Source organism: Trichomycterus rosablanca, chromosome 9 (genome assembly GCF_030014385.1).
Source record: "Trichomycterus rosablanca isolate fTriRos1 chromosome 9, fTriRos1.hap1, whole genome shotgun sequence".
NCBI lineage: Eukaryota > Metazoa > Chordata > Actinopteri > Siluriformes > Trichomycteridae > Trichomycterus > Trichomycterus rosablanca.
The window spans coordinates 21,965,267-21,985,107 of record NC_085996.1 but is presented as its reverse complement, the minus strand read 5'-3'; the positions used below and the strand labels follow the sequence as shown (position 1 = coordinate 21,985,107).

Genomic DNA, 19,841 nt, shown 5'->3' with positions numbered 1-19,841 from the left:
GCAATGTGAGCTACAGTAGCTCGTCTGTTGGATCGGACCACACGGGCCAGCCTTTACTCCCCATGTGCATCAATGAGCCTTGGCCGCCCATGACCCTGTCGCCAGTTTACCACTGTTCCTCCCTTGGACCACTTTTGATAGATACTGACCACTGCAGACCGGGAACACCCTACAAGAACTGCAGTTTTGGAGATGCTTTGACCCAGTTGTCTAGCCATCACAATTTGGCCCTTGTCAAACTCGCTCAAATCCTTACGCTTGCCCATTTTTCCTGCTTCTAACATCAACTTTGAGGATAAAATGTTCACTTGCTGCCTAATATATCCCACCCACTAACAGGTGCCGTGATGACGAGATAATCAGTGTTATTCACTTTACCTGTCAGTGGTCATAATGTTATGCCTAGTCAGTAACAGTGTTGTAACAGTAATTAGTGCAATTAGTGTAAGTACTGCCATGGCAGAATTACCAAGTGAGTATAAGACATTTTTAAGTCTAATTAGATACTGTATATTTGTGTGTATAATTGTGTATACATGTGATTTAATGGATGTATATGCAAGGCAAGAAGGTTCATAGACTGATAATAGCAGCAGAATAGGTTATAAAGATCAACAATCTGTGGTTGCTGTTTGATTCCCCACTTTATACATTTTAACAGGAGACAGATATGGACAGCAGGCAGGCCAGTCAAGTATGTACACTCTGCATTTACAAAGCCACAATGTTGTAGTTAATGTAGAATGAAGTCTGGTATTGCTTGGCTGAAATAACCATTAACCTCCTGAGGATAGACTTACCTTGAGGGCAGCATATGTTCCTCTAAAACCCAAATATATTCTGCATCAATGATAATTTCACACATATGCAATTAATCCATGCTCTGAGCACTAATGCACCCCAAGACGTGTTGGCTTTTGTGACTTCTACTGATAACAGTATGGATGGCCCTTTACATCTTTGGCATTAAGAACTCCATAGCCATTTCCTCGCCTAAACAAGCTGAAATGTAAAATCATCTTACTGCAGCACACATCTCCACTGTCTTTTGGTCCATCTGAGATGAGCTCTGAATCAGAAAACTTGGCAACCTTTGCTTTCTCTTGTGTAATAGAGTTTCAGGTTGCATTTCCTGATGCATCAGCAAATTGTTAAGTGTTTTCTGAAGTACTCTGATCCCATGTGGCAACATTTATCACCATAGCATGACAGTTTCTCATACAATACTGAAGACTTACAATTTTCAACAGGGATTTTTGGCTTTGCCCTACACAGTCTGAGCTTTGTCTGGATTCTCTGAATCTAATAAAGTAGATTGTGAAATATTTAAACAATTTGTAATCTTTTGTTGAAAATGTTCTTTATGAAATGATTGACAGGTCTCTTACAGTTTGGCACATTTTAACTTGAATAATTTAAAAAACTTTTCAATCATACTTGGTCTCTGTCCTTACTTTTTTTTTAAATGTAATGCAAGTTTCAAATATAAAGTTGGTTAGACAAAACATACTGTAATTTGTCAGTTAAATAAGGTTCAAGAGAAAAATCAAATCACAGATTCTTGTCCCAACTTTTACTTAAAAACAAGCCTTATAGGCCACTCAGGTGGCGCAGCGGTAAAAACAAACGCTGGAACACCAGAGTTGTGATCTTGAATACATCGTATCAAGTCTCAACTCTGCCTGCCGGCTGGGCTGAGCACCCTCATGAACAACGGTTGGCCTGTTGTTCATATAGGGGTGGGACATTAAAGCCGGATAGGGACTCTCTCATAACTAATGCAATTACAAACTCTGCTGGCTGATTGATGGCGCCTGCACAGAGATGAGAAAAGAGTGCTGTCAGGGTGTGTCTCTCCGTACACAGTGCTGATTCGCATTGCACTCGTCAAAGTATAGGTGACAAAATGCATACGGCTGCTGCCCACGTGTCGGAGTGGGTTTCCACACTTTTTTAAACTCTATTTATTAATAATTTCAAAAACGAATGACATCATACCAACTTTTTAATGCCATCAGCAAAAGCTGTTTTTGGTTGTGCACGTCGCCACTGATGCACCGCTGCTTTCACATCATCATCACATGAAAATCGTCTTCGCCTTAAAGCTTCTTTGAGCATCCAAAAAGGTGGAAATCAGATGGCGCTAAATCCGGAAGTGCGGAAACTTTTTAAAGATCCCTCGTACATATATACATTTATATACTGTACAGGTATATATGCAGATAAGGTCCAAGTAATTCCAACAATTTCAATTCTTCAGGAAAGGATGAGCTATTCTGTAATAAAAACAAATGAGCTATAAATTGCAATCAAGACAGTTTGAGATGGCTGGAAGCTGTGCCGAAAATGCTGATGTCTGATCTGATACTCATTTCTGATGGAATTCGGCTGAACTATGTACTCTATATGCATTAGCTTTGTTCATTCTTTTTCATCTACTCAGTTGAGGGATCTAACAACCACACAAATGTTCAGCTTCACTCAAACTCCTCATCATCTCACACTCACACACTATTGTATTCCTGAAATGTAATTTTGTTTTGCTTTTAAGCAAACATTTTAGAAGTGAGAGAGAAGGATACCAGACCAGGCATGGAGAATGTCACTGTGTGTATGAAACATGCATATTAAATTTAAAATATCCCAGGTCACAAATGAAAATGATGAAAATTAATTCATGACATTTCAGGTTATTTCACAGTATAAAGTCTATTCATAATGTAACATTACAGATCTCACACTGATCTGTTCCTGAGATACAAAAGGAAACTCTGCACTGTGACATTATTCAAAAACACAGTCAGGGTCCTTTCTGTGTGGAGCATGTACTCCCCGTGTCCGCGTGGGTTTCCTCCGAGAGCTCCGGTTTCCTCCCACAGTCCAAAGACATGCAAGTGAGGTGAATTGGAGATACAAAATTGTCCATGACTGTGTTCGATATAACCTTGTGTGAACTGATGAATCTTGTGTAATGAGTAACTACCGTTCCTGTCATGAATGTAACTCACTCAATGTCCATTTTATCAGCTCCACTTACCATATATAAGCACTTTGTAGTTCTACAATTACTGACTGTTGTCCATCTGTTTCTCTGCATGCTTTAGCCCCCCTTTCATGCTGTTCTTCAATAGTCAGGACTCTCCCAGGACCACTACAGAGCAGGTATTATTTGGGTGGTGGGTCATTCTCAGCACTGCAGTGACACTGACATGGTGGTGGTGTGTTAGTGTGTGTTGTGCTAGTATGAGTGGATCAGACACAGCAGCGCTGCTGGAGTTTTTAAACACCTCACTGTCACTGCTGGACTGAGAATAGTCCACCAACCAAAAATATCCAGCCAACAGCGCCCCGTAGGCAGCGTCCTGTGACCACTAATGAAGGTCTAGATAGAAGATGACCAACTAGGTAGGAATGTCCAATAGAGCGGACAGTGAGTGGACACAGTATTTAAAAACTCCAGCAGCGCTGCTGTGTCTGATCCACTCATACCAGCACAACACACTAACACACCACCACCATGTCAGTGGTACTGCAGTGCTGAGAATCATCCACCACCTAAATAATACCTGCTCTGTGGTGGTCCTGTGGGGGTCCTGACCATTGAAAAACAGGGTGAAAGCAGGCTAAAAAGGTATGTAGAGAAATAGATTACTAGTCAGTAATTGTAGAACTATAAAGTGCTTCTATATGGTAAGTGGAGCTATTCAAAACAAGCAGGAGTGTAGGAGTGTAGAAACAAGGATTTGCTTTTAATGTTATGGCTGATCAGTGTAAAAAAAAAAAAAAGTGAAAGCATGTATCAACTATGACAAGAAAAACTGGTGAGATTCCAGTGCAAACTGGGGCAATTAATTCCAAATGTTCAAAGAGGCCAAATAACGGGTGACTGAATTGCAAATTTCACAGAACAGCCTTTCATAAACAAAACTGAATTAATCTTCTGTTTACGAGCCAGTGACAGGGCTGCAATTTGGAAATAGTTTGTATTTAGTTTCTAAACTTGGTATTAGTAGCACAAAACCCTGACCTCTGGGCATTCTAGTGAAAATCAAATCAGTGCAAATAGTACATGCTTTAAATAATTAAATAATAATCAAATGAATGTCAGTGCATTTTACAGGAACATCTTTCCCAATTATGTTTCTTTATTTAGAGATAATAATGCCCCCCTACATACTGCTGAGTGGTTTAGTAAACAACATAATGAGCTCAAGCTCCTGCCATGTTTTCCACAGTTACCAGAACATCTGTAAGACTTTATTGATGTTCCAGAGTGTAGACTATAAAATATATCTTTATCTTCTTTATCCTTCAAAGAGCTGGATGATGTTCATACTAACAAACACTATTACAGCTCGTCTCAGTCTGCAGCTATTAAACACTACCATACTAAATAAAATGTCACATTAATACATCATCAGTGTTGATGCTACTATGTTGACAGAGCATAGCATATGATTTGAGACAGAACATTGGCTACAGCTACAACAATAAACACTCAAAAATAAATATTTAACAATAATAAGTAGTAAGGGACTCTGATTCATTAGATGCTAATCTTTTTTCCCCCCAATTTTTATCCCCCAGTCTAGTCGTGTCCAATTACTCTGATTGCGTCCTCTATACTGATTCGACCCTTCACTGCTGACTGAGGATGCCTGTCAACTGACATGCACCCCCTCCGGCATGTACAGTCAGTACAGACTGCATTTTTCACCTGCACGAGTCGAGTTCATACACTTGACAGGCACTGTGCACGGAGGGCCACACCCTCATCAGCATTATTCCTCAGCCCTGTGCAGGCGCCATCAGTCAGCCAGCAGTGGCCGCAGTCGCACCAGTTATGAGGACCTATGATCCAACTTCTTTTACCCCTAACCCTGAACAACAGCCAATCGTTGTTCATACTGCCGCCCAGCCTAGTCGGAAAGGCAGAGCTGAGATTCGATACGATGTATTCGAAACCCCAACTCTGGTGAGCTAGCGTACTTTACCGCTGCGCCACCTGAGCGGCTTAGGTGCTAATAAATTTTGAAAAAAATGTTGTAACCTTCCTCCCTTAAAGGTGTACACAGAAAAATAAACTGAGTTAGGTTCCCTGCACTTCTTATCCTGTGTTAAGTATTTATTTTTTTTTTTTTTAAACACTCCTCTCCAGAAAACACTCATTGAACAAAAAACTGTATTAATGTATTGAAAAAATTTACAAATGTCTCTTCCCGGTGTTATTCAAAATAAGTCCAGAAGGTTGACCACAGCAGGCTTGGTAAAGTTCAAAGCTTTTAAGCCTTACCAGGAGTCCACATCAATGTAATCAATGTAATCAATGTAATGGGCAGTGACAGCTCAGTGGTTAAGGTACTGGACTAGTAATCAAAAGGTTGCCGGTTCAAGCTACCACCAAGTTGCCACTGTTGGATCCCTGAGCAAGATCCTTAACCCTCAATTGCTCAAAATCATGTTCAGTCTAAAGCTGGGCGGTTCCTGAATCACCCGGGTTAATGATTCGTATCTTTGTATTGAATCAGGAATCACGAGTCCGAAATCTCAATTAAACCAGATCCTATGAGTCCTCTGACTGGCTGCTGCTAAGTACACAAGGCGAGTGAGCGGACTCACCGAAACACCGTGGACTCAGATTATTTGGCTGAACCGACTTCACTCCAGTCCGTGAATCTAAGTAATAAGTTAAATATTCCAATAAACAAGCAGTTAAACACACTGGTGTTCATTATGTGGCTGATTTTATGCACATGCTATTATTATTATTATCAGTAGTTAAGGTATAGATTAGTAATGCAGCATATTTTCTTGGAAGCAAAACAACAAAATATAGTTATATTATTATTAAAATACAAATGCTTACAGGCTACTTTAGTACTGTACCACTTAAGGAGTATCATAGCCCCCATGGTAATTTTAAACCCTTGACCCATTAATATTCCCATCTGATTGGTAGGTGAGTCCACCCCCCTCTGCCGTAGATCAAGATTCCAATTAGAAAAAAGTGTCAACTTGTCACTGACAAGAGAAGTGTGAGGTGCCAAGAGAGAAGGATTTATTTACAGAAGATGAGTGCACGGAAGACAAGTGAAATTTGGATGCATTTTCATGCAGTAAATCAATCGCAATCAGAATGTCAGTACAAGTGACTCAAGTGACTCAACAGACCCAAGTGAAGCGGATCACATTACTGATTGACTCAGATTAACCCGAGTCCATAAAATGAACCGAATTTACCAGCACTAGTTCAGTCATAATTGTAAGTCGCTCTGGATAAAAGCGTATGCTAAATGCTGACAATGTAAATGTAATCCTAAGCTACCAGTATAATGCAGTCCTTGTCCAAACCTTCATTTAGTCCCTGTTGAAGTTTCCAAAATCCATCCAGCAGCTAAATATGGTTAATGGATTTCCAAAATAAACTCCTTGTCTACACAAGTAGAAATATACATACATTACCAGTGTGAATTTACAATGGAGGTTAGCGTATAGCATTAGCATTACTACCTTCCATAATACTTCCAAAATATAAATTATACCAACAATAATGATAACCATTTCCTGAATAAACATAGTTAACAGTACTCACATCTAGGCATCAAACATTAAAGTTTCAAGTTAATGATCAGCACACAATGCAAAGCAGCAAATAAACAGAGTAGCAAACCACTTTAGCTTCCCTCAGGAAATGCTGTGACTACTTCCTTTCACAGAAAAAAGTAACCAAAAGTGACTTTATGTTGTTAGCCACCATGCCTGTTACAATGTGCTCTTCAGTAATTGTACCAATGCCAGTCCTTCCCTGTCATGGTGTTCATACATACATACTCATTGTTTTGGTCTCATGCCCTCTCTGTCGCAGCTTTTCGTTTTGTTTCAATTATTGTTCAGTGTATTTAGTACCTCCTGTCTTCTGTCTTCCTTGTGGGTCATCGTAGCGGAGTCTGTGGTTCTTGCTGTGTCTGTGGTTCTTGCTGTGTCTGTGGTTCTTGCAGTGTCTGTGGTTCTAGTTGTGTCTGTGGTTCTTGCTGTGTCTGTGGTTCTTGCTGTGTCTGTGGTTCTTGTTGTGTCTGTGGTTCTTGCTGTGTCTGTGGTTCTTGCAGTGTGTGGTTCTTGCTGTGTCTGTGGTTCTTGCAGTGTCTGTGGTTCTAGTTGTGTCTGTGGTTCTTGCTGTGTCTGAGGTTCTAGCTGTGTCTGTGGTTCTTGCTGTGTCTGTGGTTCTTGTTGTGTCTGTGGTTCTTGCAGTGTCTGTGGTTCTTGCTGTGTGTGGTTCTTGCTGTGTCTGTGGTTCTTGCAGTGTCTGTGGTTCTAGTTGTGTCTGTGGTTCTTGCAGTGTCTGTGGTTCTTGTTGTGTCTGTGGTTCTTGCTGTGTGTGGTTCTTGCTGTGTCTGTGGTTCTTGTTGTGTCTGTGGTTCTTGCAGTGTCTGTGGTTCTTGCTGTGTCTGTGGTTCTTGCAGTGTCTGGTTCTAGTTGTGTCTGTGGTTCTTGCTGTGTCTGTGGTTCTTGTTGTGTCTGTGGTTCTTGCTGTGTCTGTGGTTCTAGCTGTGTCTGAGGTTCTTGTTGTGTCTGTGGTTCTTACTGTGTCTGTGTTTCCTGCTGTTTGTTGGTGTTACTGCTTTCATGCCTGTCCATGCTTGTGTCTTTGTTCTTGCTCCTGTTCTTGGTCTAGTATCTTTTGTCTTTTCCTTTGTCTGGTGTTTCTCTGTTTTCTAGTTTTGCATTGAGATTAAATTAGTTTAGAGACCGCCTTCTAGTTTTTTTGTAGGTAATTTTAGCCTAGAAGTTAGCATTAGCTTAGCATAGGAATTATCACTTTCTGTTTAAAGCTTCAGGTTAGATTTGTTTAGGGATTTATTTCTAATTGCTCAGTTGTTAATGTTAGCATTCACAGTTAGCATTAGCAAATGGTTAGTTTGGCATTTGTCTATCGTGTCTGCCTAATGTCCTTGTTCTCTGTGAATTCATGACCCTCAATCCTAGTGTTCCTTCATTGTGGTATGTCATTAAGAATGTAAGAATTGTAAGAGTTTTAAATTCATATCTTGGTCCCTAGAGTTATATGTGTTTGTGTGTGTTCCTTGTATTTGTTAATAATAATTTCTGATGTCTGCACTTGTGTCCTGTTCACTCTCTCAGCATTTTGTTACATTAATAAATAGGTATTATAAAAGATTAAACCATAATGTATATGAATAAAAAATTATATAAAATACAGTAAAGTCTATTAGCAAAATCTGACTTAAATTTGTACATTAGAATAGTTAATTGTTATTAACTATTCTAGTGGTGGCCTAGTAGGCTGAGCTTTGGGCTGTCAATTGAAAGGTTAAGGGTTTGAATCTTAGCTCCTCCATGCAGCCACTGTTGGGTCCTTAAGCAAGGCCCTTAACATTCTCCAGGGATGCTGTACAATGGCTGACCCTGCGCTCTGACCCCAGCTCCCAAACAAACTGGGATATGTGAAGAAAGAATTTCATTGTACAATACATCTGGGGTGGCTCAGTGGGTATCACTGCTGCTCACAACAAGAAGGTCCTGGGTTTGATCCTCAGGTGGAGCAGTCCAAACACATGCAAGTGAGGTGAATTGGAGATACAAAATCGTCCATGATTGTGTCTGACATTAAACCTGTGAACTGATGAATCTTGTGTAACCAGTAACTACCTGTCCTGTCATGAATGTAACCAAACGTGTAAACAAAACATGACGTTAAAATCCTAATAAATATACAGTGTATCACAAAAGTGAGTACACCCCTCACATTTCTGCAGATATTTAAGTATATCTTTTCATGGGACAACACTGACAAAATGACACTTTGACACAATGAAAAGTAGTCTGTGTGCAGCTTATATAACAGTGTAAATTTATTCTTCCCTCAAAATAACTCAATATACAGCCATTAATGTCTAAACCACCGGCAACAAAAGTGAGTACACCCCTTAGTGAAAGTTCCTAAAGTGTCAATATTTTGTGTGGCCACCATTATTTCCCAGAACTGCCTTAACTCTCCTGGGCATGGAGTTTACCAGAGCTTCACAGGTTGCCACTGGAATGCTTTTCCACTCCTCCATGACGACATCACGGAGCTGGCGGATATTCGAGACTTTGCGCTCCTCCACCTTCCGCTTGAGGATGCCCCAAAGATGTTCTATTGGGTTTAGGTCTGGAGACATGCTTGGCCAGTCCATCACCTTTACCCTCAGCCTCTTCAGTAAAGCAGTGGTCGTCTTAGAGGTGTGTTTGGGGTCATTATCATGCTGGAACACTGCCCTGCGACCCAGTTTCCGGAGGGAGGGGATCATGCTCTGCTTCAGTATTTCACAGTACATATTGGAGTTCATGTGTCCCTCAATGAAATGTAACTCCCCAACACCTGCTGCACTCATGCAGCCCCAGACCATGGCATTCCCACCACCATGCTTGACTGTAGGCATGACACACTTATCTTTGTACTCCTCACCTGATTGCCGCCACACATGCTTGAGACCATCTGAACCAAACAAATTAATCTTGGTCTCATCAGACCATAGGACATGGTTCCAGTAATCCATGTCCTTTGTTGACATGTCTTCAGCAAACTGTTTGCGGGCTTTCTTGTGTAGAGACTTTAGAAGAGGCTTCCTTCTGGGGTGACAGCCATGCAGACCAATTTGATGTAGTGTGCGGCGTATGGTCTGAGCACTGACAGGCTGACCCCCCACCTTTTCAATCTCTGCAGCAATGCTGACAGCACTCCTGCGCCTATCTTTCAAAGACAGCAGTTGGATGTGACGCTGAGCACGTGCACTCAGCTTCTTTGGACGACCAACGCGAGGTCTGTTCTGAGTGGACCCTGCTCTTTTAAAACGCTGGATGATCTTGGCCACTGTGCTGCAGCTCAGTTTCAGGGTGTTGGCAATCTTCTTGTAGCCTTGGCCATCTTCATGTAGCGCAACAATTCGTCTTTTAAGATCCTCAGAGAGTTCTTTGCCATGAGGTGCCATGTTGGAACTTTCAGTGACCAGTATGAGAGAGTGTGAGAGCTGTACTACTAAATTAAACACACCTGCTCCCTATGCACACCTGAGACCTAGTAACACTAACAAATCACATGACATTTTGGAGGGAAAATGACAAGCAGTGCTCAATTTGGACATTTAGGGGTGTAGTCTCTTAGGGGTGTACTCACTTTTGTTGCCGGTGGTTTAGACATTAATGGCTGTATATTGAGTTATTTTGAGGGAAGAATAAATTTACACTGTTATATAAGCTGCACACAGACTACTTTTCATTGTGTCAAAGTGTCATTTTGTCAGTGTTGTCCCATGAAAAGATATACTTAAATATCTGCAGAAATGTGAGGGGTGTACTCACTTTTGTGATACACTGTATAAGTACAATACACCTGTATATGTATAAAGGACAAATAAAGGCATTCATATTTACTTGTTAATAGCGATTGCTTCTTTGTTGCCATGTTGTTAACAGGAACAGCTTTATTAGTTGTAAATAGTCAGCAGAAACAAATCCAGTTATTGTGTGAGTCGTGTACTCTCAGTTTTCACATGATCAGATTACAGTGGTGCACCTAGTAGAGTTGGTGTCACACAGCAAAATGGTTTATAAGGTGATTTAAGAGTAATTATTTAATAAATGAGTAAACACAGCAATCAAACTACTGCCAAAACCATGTCATGGCTTGGTTGCTGGAGGATGGTACGCCAGGTATGAGGACACTGTGTTTGTTAATAGATTGTGGTAAGTGTCCACAGCACCAGACAAACCAGACAGTATGTCTCAAAGATGTTGTGGAATGTTTGAAACATTCGACATGAGATCAGACGCCAGAACTCTGATACAGGATGCATATATCATCCAGCATGTTTCATCTGTGCGATCCGGTTTGATTTAATGTTCTGCATATCATCAAAGACAATCAGGAAACTGGAACTGCACACAAGGTCAGGTTTAATAAAAAGGACAAAAGAGGACAATGATGAATGCAGTTTGGGTGGAAAAGGCCTGATAGGAGCCAAAATTTTGGGATCCTTTATAGAACTTTTAACACTCATCTGGAATGTTGGGTGCTTTGGAAACAGCTGTGCTGTCAGCTCTGCAACGCTCAGGACTTAATATCCTCAGCTACAAATCTGACAAGTGTGTGTGTCAGTACGTGTGTGCTTTACAGTCTGTCTGCTTCCTGCTACTTTTCTGTTCGGTGCATTTTTGCAGCCTTGGGGTATAGGAGACTGAACAGGTCTACAATTTGACAGGTTTGTTCCCTGGAGCAGCAACACATAAGTGCAAAAAGGCATCTCAGGTCACTAGTTCATGTTCACATGTTATACAGTCATTGCATTTAAGAGGGATTGTCTGTCTGTCTGAGTGTGAGTAAAGTATTTGTCCTTGTTCCTTTACAATTCTCAGACTTTTGTATCATGCCAACATGCACCGTGCCCCAGGCAAATGAGTGTGTCTGTGACACCTGGCAGTCTGCACTCAAACAGAATCATCAAACATGATTCATTATTAAGCACTCTATCATCGACTCCTCTGTATTAAAAGGAAATTCTAGAGTGGCGCAGCAGTCTAATACACCTGGAGACATGAGTTTAACTTCATGAGATCTTGTGATTGCTAAATATAAGGAGATGAGTGTATACATTTCTTTTCATGTAGCATGAGAGACATACACCGATCACACACTAACACACCACCAGTGTCCCTGCAGTGCTGAGAATGATCCACCACCTAAGTAATACCTACTCTGTAGTGGTCCTGGGAGGGTCATTGTAAATGTGAAAGTATTAATATTTTGGTGATTTCTGTGGATCTTAAAGTTGTTTCACTTCTGAACAGTTTTAAAACTGTAGCCCCCACCCTGGGCATTACTTCTCATGAATTCCTCTACAACAAACCTGTCATGTCTTTATGGACCATGCTTTGGGCACAGGGGCACAGTCATGCTGAAACAGAAACTGTCTCCACACAGTTAAAAGCATCTAATTTATTTTGTATAATTGATTTGTAGGGATGTAACGATGCATCACAGACTAGTTAAAAATTGGTGCACATGTGCCACGATTCGAATCGGTTATTCATTTACGATGAATCGATATTCACTTTAAACAGCGGAGGGCACTGGCGCTATTCACCTCGCCTGGTTGACGGCACTTTACAAAGTTGCCAGGTAGGGGATTTTCCAGCCAAATGTATTTATGTGACTATACTTTCTTTATTTGTATTATTTATTTATTTATATAATGTGGGATTTGTTTTAAAATTTCATTTCAGTTTTTTTTTACACAATAAGCATTATTTGGCGTAGTTTGTACCTACCTCAGAAATAAAAGAGCATTTATTATTTAGATAAATAAAAGAAAAGCACAAATACAGTATTTTTTTTTAAGAGAAATGTTTGTTTGGAATTACTTCAGGTACTTCAGTTTTCTCCCACCTTCCAAAACATCCCAGTGGATAAATTGGCTACTTTAGTCTCTTGCCCTGCACCTTGTGTTTCTGTGACAAGCTATGGACTCACTGTGACCTTAGTGAAGTGGTTAATAAAGGTGAAAGCATAAAAAATGTTTTTACAGTTATAAAGTATCTGGTTTTGGTGCTTTAAATCTGTAGAACATAAAAACATTTAGAATAAAGCACAGTTTTAGTCTCTACATGAAGACATGAATTTTCACCACAGTAGATAAAGCTCATTATAAATGGGTTGGATTAATGTATCAAAGAGACACTAATAAGTTCTGAATTCAGTATGGCAATATAAAATAATAAATTAGCAATGTGCTGCTTAATTGTGTGTGTACTGATTTTAGACTGAACCTCACATGCTCCTTTGAGAAAGACTAGTTTTATTCAGTATTATACATAGTCTCAGGCCTTCAAGGTAAGAGCAGCATCATACACTTCTGTCGTCTGTAGTGAGTAGTCACTTGATGAGTCATTTCCGTGGTTCTAATCTCAATCCCATCGTTCTCAAAGGGTCAGACATGATTTTGAAGAATGCATGTCTGGAAAACATCTTTTCATGTGAGGTGAAAGTAAATGTAGAAAAAAGAATATCCCTTAACCCACATCCATGATGTTTTTTTCAGCCTAGAAAAGGTTCATTCACAACACAAACAATACATGATTTTATTCTTTCCAGTTTTTGAAATATAGAAATATAGTTTTTTATGTAGTGTTTGTTTGTGTGTTTGTGTATGCTTAAAATATTATATTTTTTTACTTTAGTACACTGAATGATTTTTTTTACTTTACAATGGTGTGGAACTAATTTATTTGTAAGAGAAAAGACTTTAAAGTATTTCCTACCATTCACTTCTTTTAGAGGAGTTGTGCTCTATGTATTAGGTTTAGGTTTAATTTGGGTCAGTGCAACCATAGTCTTTGTATCTTCACAAAGTCAGCTGTTAAAATCTTTTACATTTACATTTTTGGCATTTGGCAGACGCTTTTATCTGAAGCGACTTACAGTTGTGACAGTATACAGTCCAAGCAATTGGGGGTTAAGGGCCTTGTTTAAGGGCTCAACATTGACAACCTGGCAGTGGTGTGTCTTAAATCGCCAACCTCCTGATTACTAGTCCAGTACCTTAACCACTAGGCTACAACTGCCCTTTTAATGTTAAAGTTGTTACTTTGTATGGTTTCCATGTAACACTCTAATGACCCAGTGATAAATTATACTAGGCCAGTATTGCTAGGATCCAGGGTTCGAATCCCCAGCTGTGCTTTTGGATGTTTGGGCATCTACTGAGGCCCTGTGATGGATGGCCTTTCTGTCAATCCATGTTTGTGTTACTGCATTACGCTCAGTGATTCCTGGGATTCCAGAGCTGGGATCTCGAATACATCGTATCGAATTTTAGCTCTGCCTGCCGACTAGGCTGAGCGGCCACATGAACAACGATTGGCCTGTTGTTCACATATAGGCGGGACTAAGCTGCACTGCACTCGTCAAAGTGTAGGTGATAATATGCATACGGCATGCTGCCCACGTGTCGGAGGGGGTGTGGGTTAGCTTAGTTCTCCTAAATCAGAGCAGGGCTCGGCATTGGTGGAGAGGAAGCATGACGCAATCGGGCAATTGGACGCGCTAAAAAAAATGCAAGTAAAATGCAGATCACAAACACAACTACCTGGTAACTCATTTTTTACTCCATTTGTAGCGTAGTCCGGTTATTTCTACTGCATTTTGTGCACATGCAACATAAGTACTTGATTATCTGGCATTTAATATTGTGCCTTCTCAGCCATCCTTGTCATGGTAACAATATGGTTGACTGTCGGATAATGTTGATGTTAATTCATGCATCTTCAGGTCTGTGTTTTATTTTACTTTGTTTACATTTTGGAGGCAAGGTTTTCTTTAGTTTTAATGTAGTTGTTTAATTTTAGAATTAGTTTGGATTACTATATTTTAGCTCTAATAACCAAGGTGTGGATAGATGTATGAGGTTCTGGTCTCCTAATCATGGTCCACTGTTGCTTTGCTCTATTAGCTGGTAAGGGTGAACTTGTTGAAACATTTTCAGCCAAGGCAACTTAATCTTCGTGCTCCTAATGGATCTTTAAAGGGAATGTCAAAACTGTGAGCCTTTCACTTAAAACAAACAGATTTTCTTTTCAATGAACACTTCAACAAATCACATTAATAATCTCTGAACAAAGCCTTAAGGGACTAAATATTTGGTTTCACTGATTCGCAGCAAATGGTTGTAATATTACACGGTCATCAAGATCAAAGAATGACCTCTTAAACCCCTTTTTCATTCAGGATATTGATCAATTAATGCATCTAACTTCTTCTTTTGTTATCCTATTGGTCAGGTGGTTCTGTGAGGGGCGAGAACTGCACCATTGTCCCGATATTCAGATCTGGCAGGATGGTGACCTGCACACGCTGGTGATTGCCGAGGCTTTCGAGGACGACACAGGCAGGTACACCTGTGTAGCCTCCAACGCTCTGGGAGCAGACAACACCTCTGCTGAGGTCTACATCGAGGGTGAGAACTGTGTGTAGACACAATCTCATGCACATACTTGTTTAATTACTCATAAAATAATGGTTTGATCCAGGGCCGGCGCTAGGGGGGGGGGGACTGAGGGGGGCATTGCCCCCCCAAATTGTGTCTTTGCCCCCCCAAGCACAATGCAAGCAACGGCTATTTTTAAAATTATCTCTGAACCAATCACAAAAATGCATTTTGTTTTACAGTGTGAAGATATTTCCTTGCTTATTCCTGATTGGCTCTTTGAGTCATATAAAAATCGGCAGACTGCCCCAAACAGTTCAGTTCGGCAGTATATGTTCTGTTAGTGTGAGCGAGAGGCAGGTATACTGGTAAACACTTTTTTTTTACAGAATTAGTATTCTTTTGTTTTCTTTATATTTTAATTTCCCAATAATATAAATATTCTCACTCATTCCTATTTCCACGTTTAAATATTCTCAGTCTGTGTGTAGGTACATTTGTCAGCTTTGACTTAAATTTGTATTAAAGCCTTTCAAGAAATAGAGTTGTTCTATTAGTAATGGCAATTTAATTAAGGGGGCGTATTAAAATGAAATACAATTAGATAATCTTTTTTCTCCATTTACATAATCAACATGTATTTTTTAATCATTGGGTTTTAAGTTTAAGTTCGAAAACATGCATTTTTATTTCTTTACCTCATACATCACTTTAAGCCAGTATCAATAGCTTGGCTGTCATCATTCATGCACAAATCAAGCCTTGAATATATTTCTGGCTTCAAAAACATGACTATCAACATGCCCCCTCATTAGGTTTTACTGCCCCCCCAAGCAAAGCAGTCCAGAACCGGGGCTGGTTTGATCCTTATCCATTTATTATAACAGACTGACACATTCTGCCTAAAGTAATAACATGCAGACATTTGTACTTTTCATGTCTTTATTAAACACTGTAATTAAACCTTTACAGTCAAGAATTTATAAAAGGCATCTCAACGTTCGTAGTTAATAACTGGTAGAAATTTTTTCGGGAGCAGTAAAATCTTCTGTAACTGCTTATTAGGTTTGCACTATGATATAGAGTAATTATAGAGCATATTGGGATTTCTTGCATAAACAACCTTCTTTGGATCATATATCAGCATTTAAAATGGGTAAAGCTCAATTAAGCTCGTCTGAACAGTGGGAATGATGACCTTTGGTGGCTGATCAATGTCTCATGCACAGAGACTGGTGGAGATCAGTGTGTGATACGGCTCTCCATATGAACCCTCCTCGAACAGGTGGGTTATTATATGACCGTTAAAAGAAGCGATCGGCTAGTGCATACATGTTTGGAGGGGGCGTGTGTTAGTCACGGGCCTCCTAGAGGTCTGCAGCAGTAGAGGTAGTGAAATGCATTTGGGTAATTGGATACAACTAGATTGGGAGGAAAATTGGGGAGTAATGCAAAAAGCTGTTCTAGAAGAAGGGACAATTCCATACTAATGCCCATGGTTTAGGAATGGACAGATATCCACATAGTGTATGTAATTTGATAGTTTGCATATTGACACACGTGACTACAACTATTGTTATCTCTTTTTAGGCGCCTCATCTTCAGACTCAGAAGGGGAAGGATCAGTGTCCAAATCAAAGTTGGGAACCATGCCACAGTAAGTTTGAGTATAACCACTTTAAGTCATAATGCTCTTGACATAATAATTCTGACACGTTACCACTATGAGCTACAGTAATTGATACAGATTACTCTGTATTTGTCCTATAATAGTTAATAAATTTCTATGATGGTCTACATGATAAAGATAGCAGTTCTAAATAGATGAATAAGGACAGGATTAATGACTTCCTTTACCTTTTCCTAATTTATTTTATATCCCTTTTTGCTGATCTTGCATAAGTGTCCTTCCTTCCTTACCACTTCATCCCTCTTCCTCTCCTCCACACCCTTTTCTCCTTCCAAGTGCCCTCGCACTTATCACTCTGCGCTGAGTTTAGCTCAGCTTCCAAAAGTTTTCATACACTTGAAAGAACCATGGATGTCACGGCAGTCTAAGGATTTCAATATATTCTTCTTCTTAAACTTCTATTTTTTAGGAATGATTATTAGTAACACATAGCTTTTTGTCCAGGATCAAGTTCAATGTAAGCTTTCTGTAAATAAAACAGAATCTGTTGGGTCAGAAATATACTCACTGCCACTGTAGAAAGTTTAACTCTGTTGCATGGCCTTCTGTGTCCTTTTGGATAGCTTTGGGCTACTAATCAAAAGGTTGAGGGTTTGAATCTAAGCTCTGCTATGAAGCCACTGTTGGGCCCTTGAGCAAGGCCCTTAACCCCTTTCGGCTACAGGGGCACAGTACAATGGCTGAGCCTGCGCTTTGACCCTGTATTCTGACCCTCAGCTTTCAAACAAGCTGGGATATACAAAATTGTTGTACTGTACACCTATATATGTACTGACAAATAAAGGCATTCAATGCTATCTATTTATTTATTGACTACAGCTGGTGATTTTTCTATGCCAGCATAAGTGGAACAAGGTTAAGAATAACTTTAAAGGAAAAGCTAATGGAACATGTATCATTGTGTATACCCAACCAAGCTTTACTTTTCCATGGACTAAAGGTTGCCATGCAAGAAAGAAACATCTGCTTTGTTTGTCTATATAAATAGCAACAACTTTCATTTAGGCTTAAAGGGGTGCATTTTAAAGCAGTGGTTCTTTCTTGCACATAAGCCTCTTAGCCTATTGTAATGTAAAGCTTGTTTGACTGTATACAGTGTCACCTGCATTCCAGCAGCTTTTGCTAAATCATTTTTGGTGTTGCACATCACATCTGAACCAAATTTCCATTTAGCATAAGGTGATAGTTTGAGTCATGGTCACCAGCTGTAGACATGCTAAAAAAGTTAAATCACAATATAAAGCTTTCTACACCACCAAATCAGTCTAAGTTGTAATGTTTAAAAAAACAACAACCAAAGAGCCGCTCAGGTGGCACAGCGGTAAAACACTTGCTGAACACCAGAGCTGGGACCTCTAATACATTGTATCGAATCTCAGCTCTGCCTGCCGTCTGGGCTGAGAAGCCACATGAACACCGATTGGCCTGTTGTTCAGATGGGGTGGGATATTAAAGCCGGATAGGGACTCTCTCATAACTAATGCAATTATGACCTCTGCTGGCTGATTGATGGCGCCTGGACAGAGACAGGAAAAGAGTCAGGGTGTGTCTCTTTGTATACAGTGCTGATCTGCATTGCACTTGTCAAAGTGTAGGTGACAAAATGCATATGGCTGCTATTTTTTTAAAAGGGGGAGTTGGGAGTTGCTGGAGCCTATCCCAGCTTTTCAATGGGCGCAAGGCACACAGTAACACCCAGTCCATCACAGGGCAGACACACATACACACACACATACACACACCCATTAACCTATAGGGCAATTCAGTGTCTCCAATTAACCTGACTGAATGTTTTTGGACTGTGGGAGGAAACCGGAGCTCCTGGAGGAAACCCACGCAGACACTGGGAGAACATGCAAACTGCGCACAGAAAGGACCTGGACCGCCCCGCTTGGGGATCGAACCCAGGACCTTCTCCGCAAGACAGCAATTTAGTAAAAATCTTTAACATTTTAGGAATGTGTTCATATAAAACAGACATGGTTAACTAGGCATTCTCACCCCACCCTAGCCAAGCCAAACATAGCTTTTAGCTTAACCAAATTTAATAAGCCATGGATCTACAGCCAGCCGTTAAGTATTATTAGTCCAAGACTGACCTTAAGCATTCATCTGTCCCGGTCTCTGATGCACTGTTCATCATAATGGAACATAAATCCTGTTACTCTTGCCTTAGCCAGCAGATTTTTGGGACTTATTTATTTACTTCATTTCAAGAAAATCTCTAAAGAAAGTCTTTTAAGAAACACATTGAACGCATTAAGCTTCCAGCACTGTAGACGCTGAGTTTGTAAGCATTATTGTTTTGGTTGTGTGTATAACTGTCCTAAATTAAAGAATGTTCAGTTTGTTTGAGTAATGCTGTGATGTTTTCGAAGGGTTCAAAAGAAAACAGCATCTGTGTCACTGACTATTCGTTCTTCCTCACCAAAGAGCCCAGATAAACCATCCCACCGATCCACGCTGCTCCAGCCTTTGTCCAATTTGACCCAGAGAGTAAGACACACACACACACATACATGAATATACCATACACCCATGTTTAAAGTACAAAGACTGAAAGGCGTATCAAGGGTTGTATCAGATATCTGACATATTATTTGTTAAGGTGGACCTCTTTCAATCCACCTTATAATTTAACTGACAAAAGAACGGACCCTTTCTCTCTTTTCTTTTGTAGGTTCAGAGTCCTCTGTCCTCACAGTATGCCAGTGATGGAATTCTTACAGCAGCCCCAATGTTTACTAAGGTAAAATATGCACATTTTTACCTGACAAACTGCCAGATTAACCATAATGTGATTTATTGCTTATAATCTTTACCAAGAATACACTAATGACTTGTATTCTGGGCACAAAGATGCAATTATTCAAACCGCACATAACTATTACTGATCTTAACACCTACTGCTAGTCTGTATGACCTAAAGTTGGACGACAACATGATAAAACCATTGGGATCAATAACCACCATTAATTTGAGTTTCAGCTGTGATATAAGTGTTCAAGATGTAAATTAAAGAGCTGTCACAAATCAGGTATAAAAAGTTTTTCAAGGCACCCAGGTGGCGCAGTGGGATATTCCGCTAGCACACCAGCGCCGAGATTCTGAACTCCTCGGTTCAAAACTCGATGTTGCCACCGGTCGGCTGGGCGCCATCTAGCGGGCATAAC

General features: G+C 40.2%; 1 protein-coding gene across 3 annotated transcripts in view; it reads left to right on the top strand.

The window, feature by feature from the left end:
• The window catches only part of palld (palladin, cytoskeletal associated protein), a 149,846-nt gene that overhangs the window by 62,690 nt on the left and 67,315 nt on the right, over positions 1–19,841 (top strand). For all 3 annotated transcript variants that reach the window (XM_063002067.1, XM_063002066.1, XM_063002068.1), the window contains exons 3-6: positions 14,833–15,008; positions 16,569–16,635; positions 19,047–19,164; positions 19,349–19,417. In XM_063002067.1, coding sequence (XP_062858137.1) covers positions 14,833–15,008; positions 16,569–16,635; positions 19,047–19,164; positions 19,349–19,417 — 430 coding nt within the window. The remainder of the gene's footprint in view (positions 1–14,832; positions 15,009–16,568; positions 16,636–19,046; positions 19,165–19,348; positions 19,418–19,841) is intronic.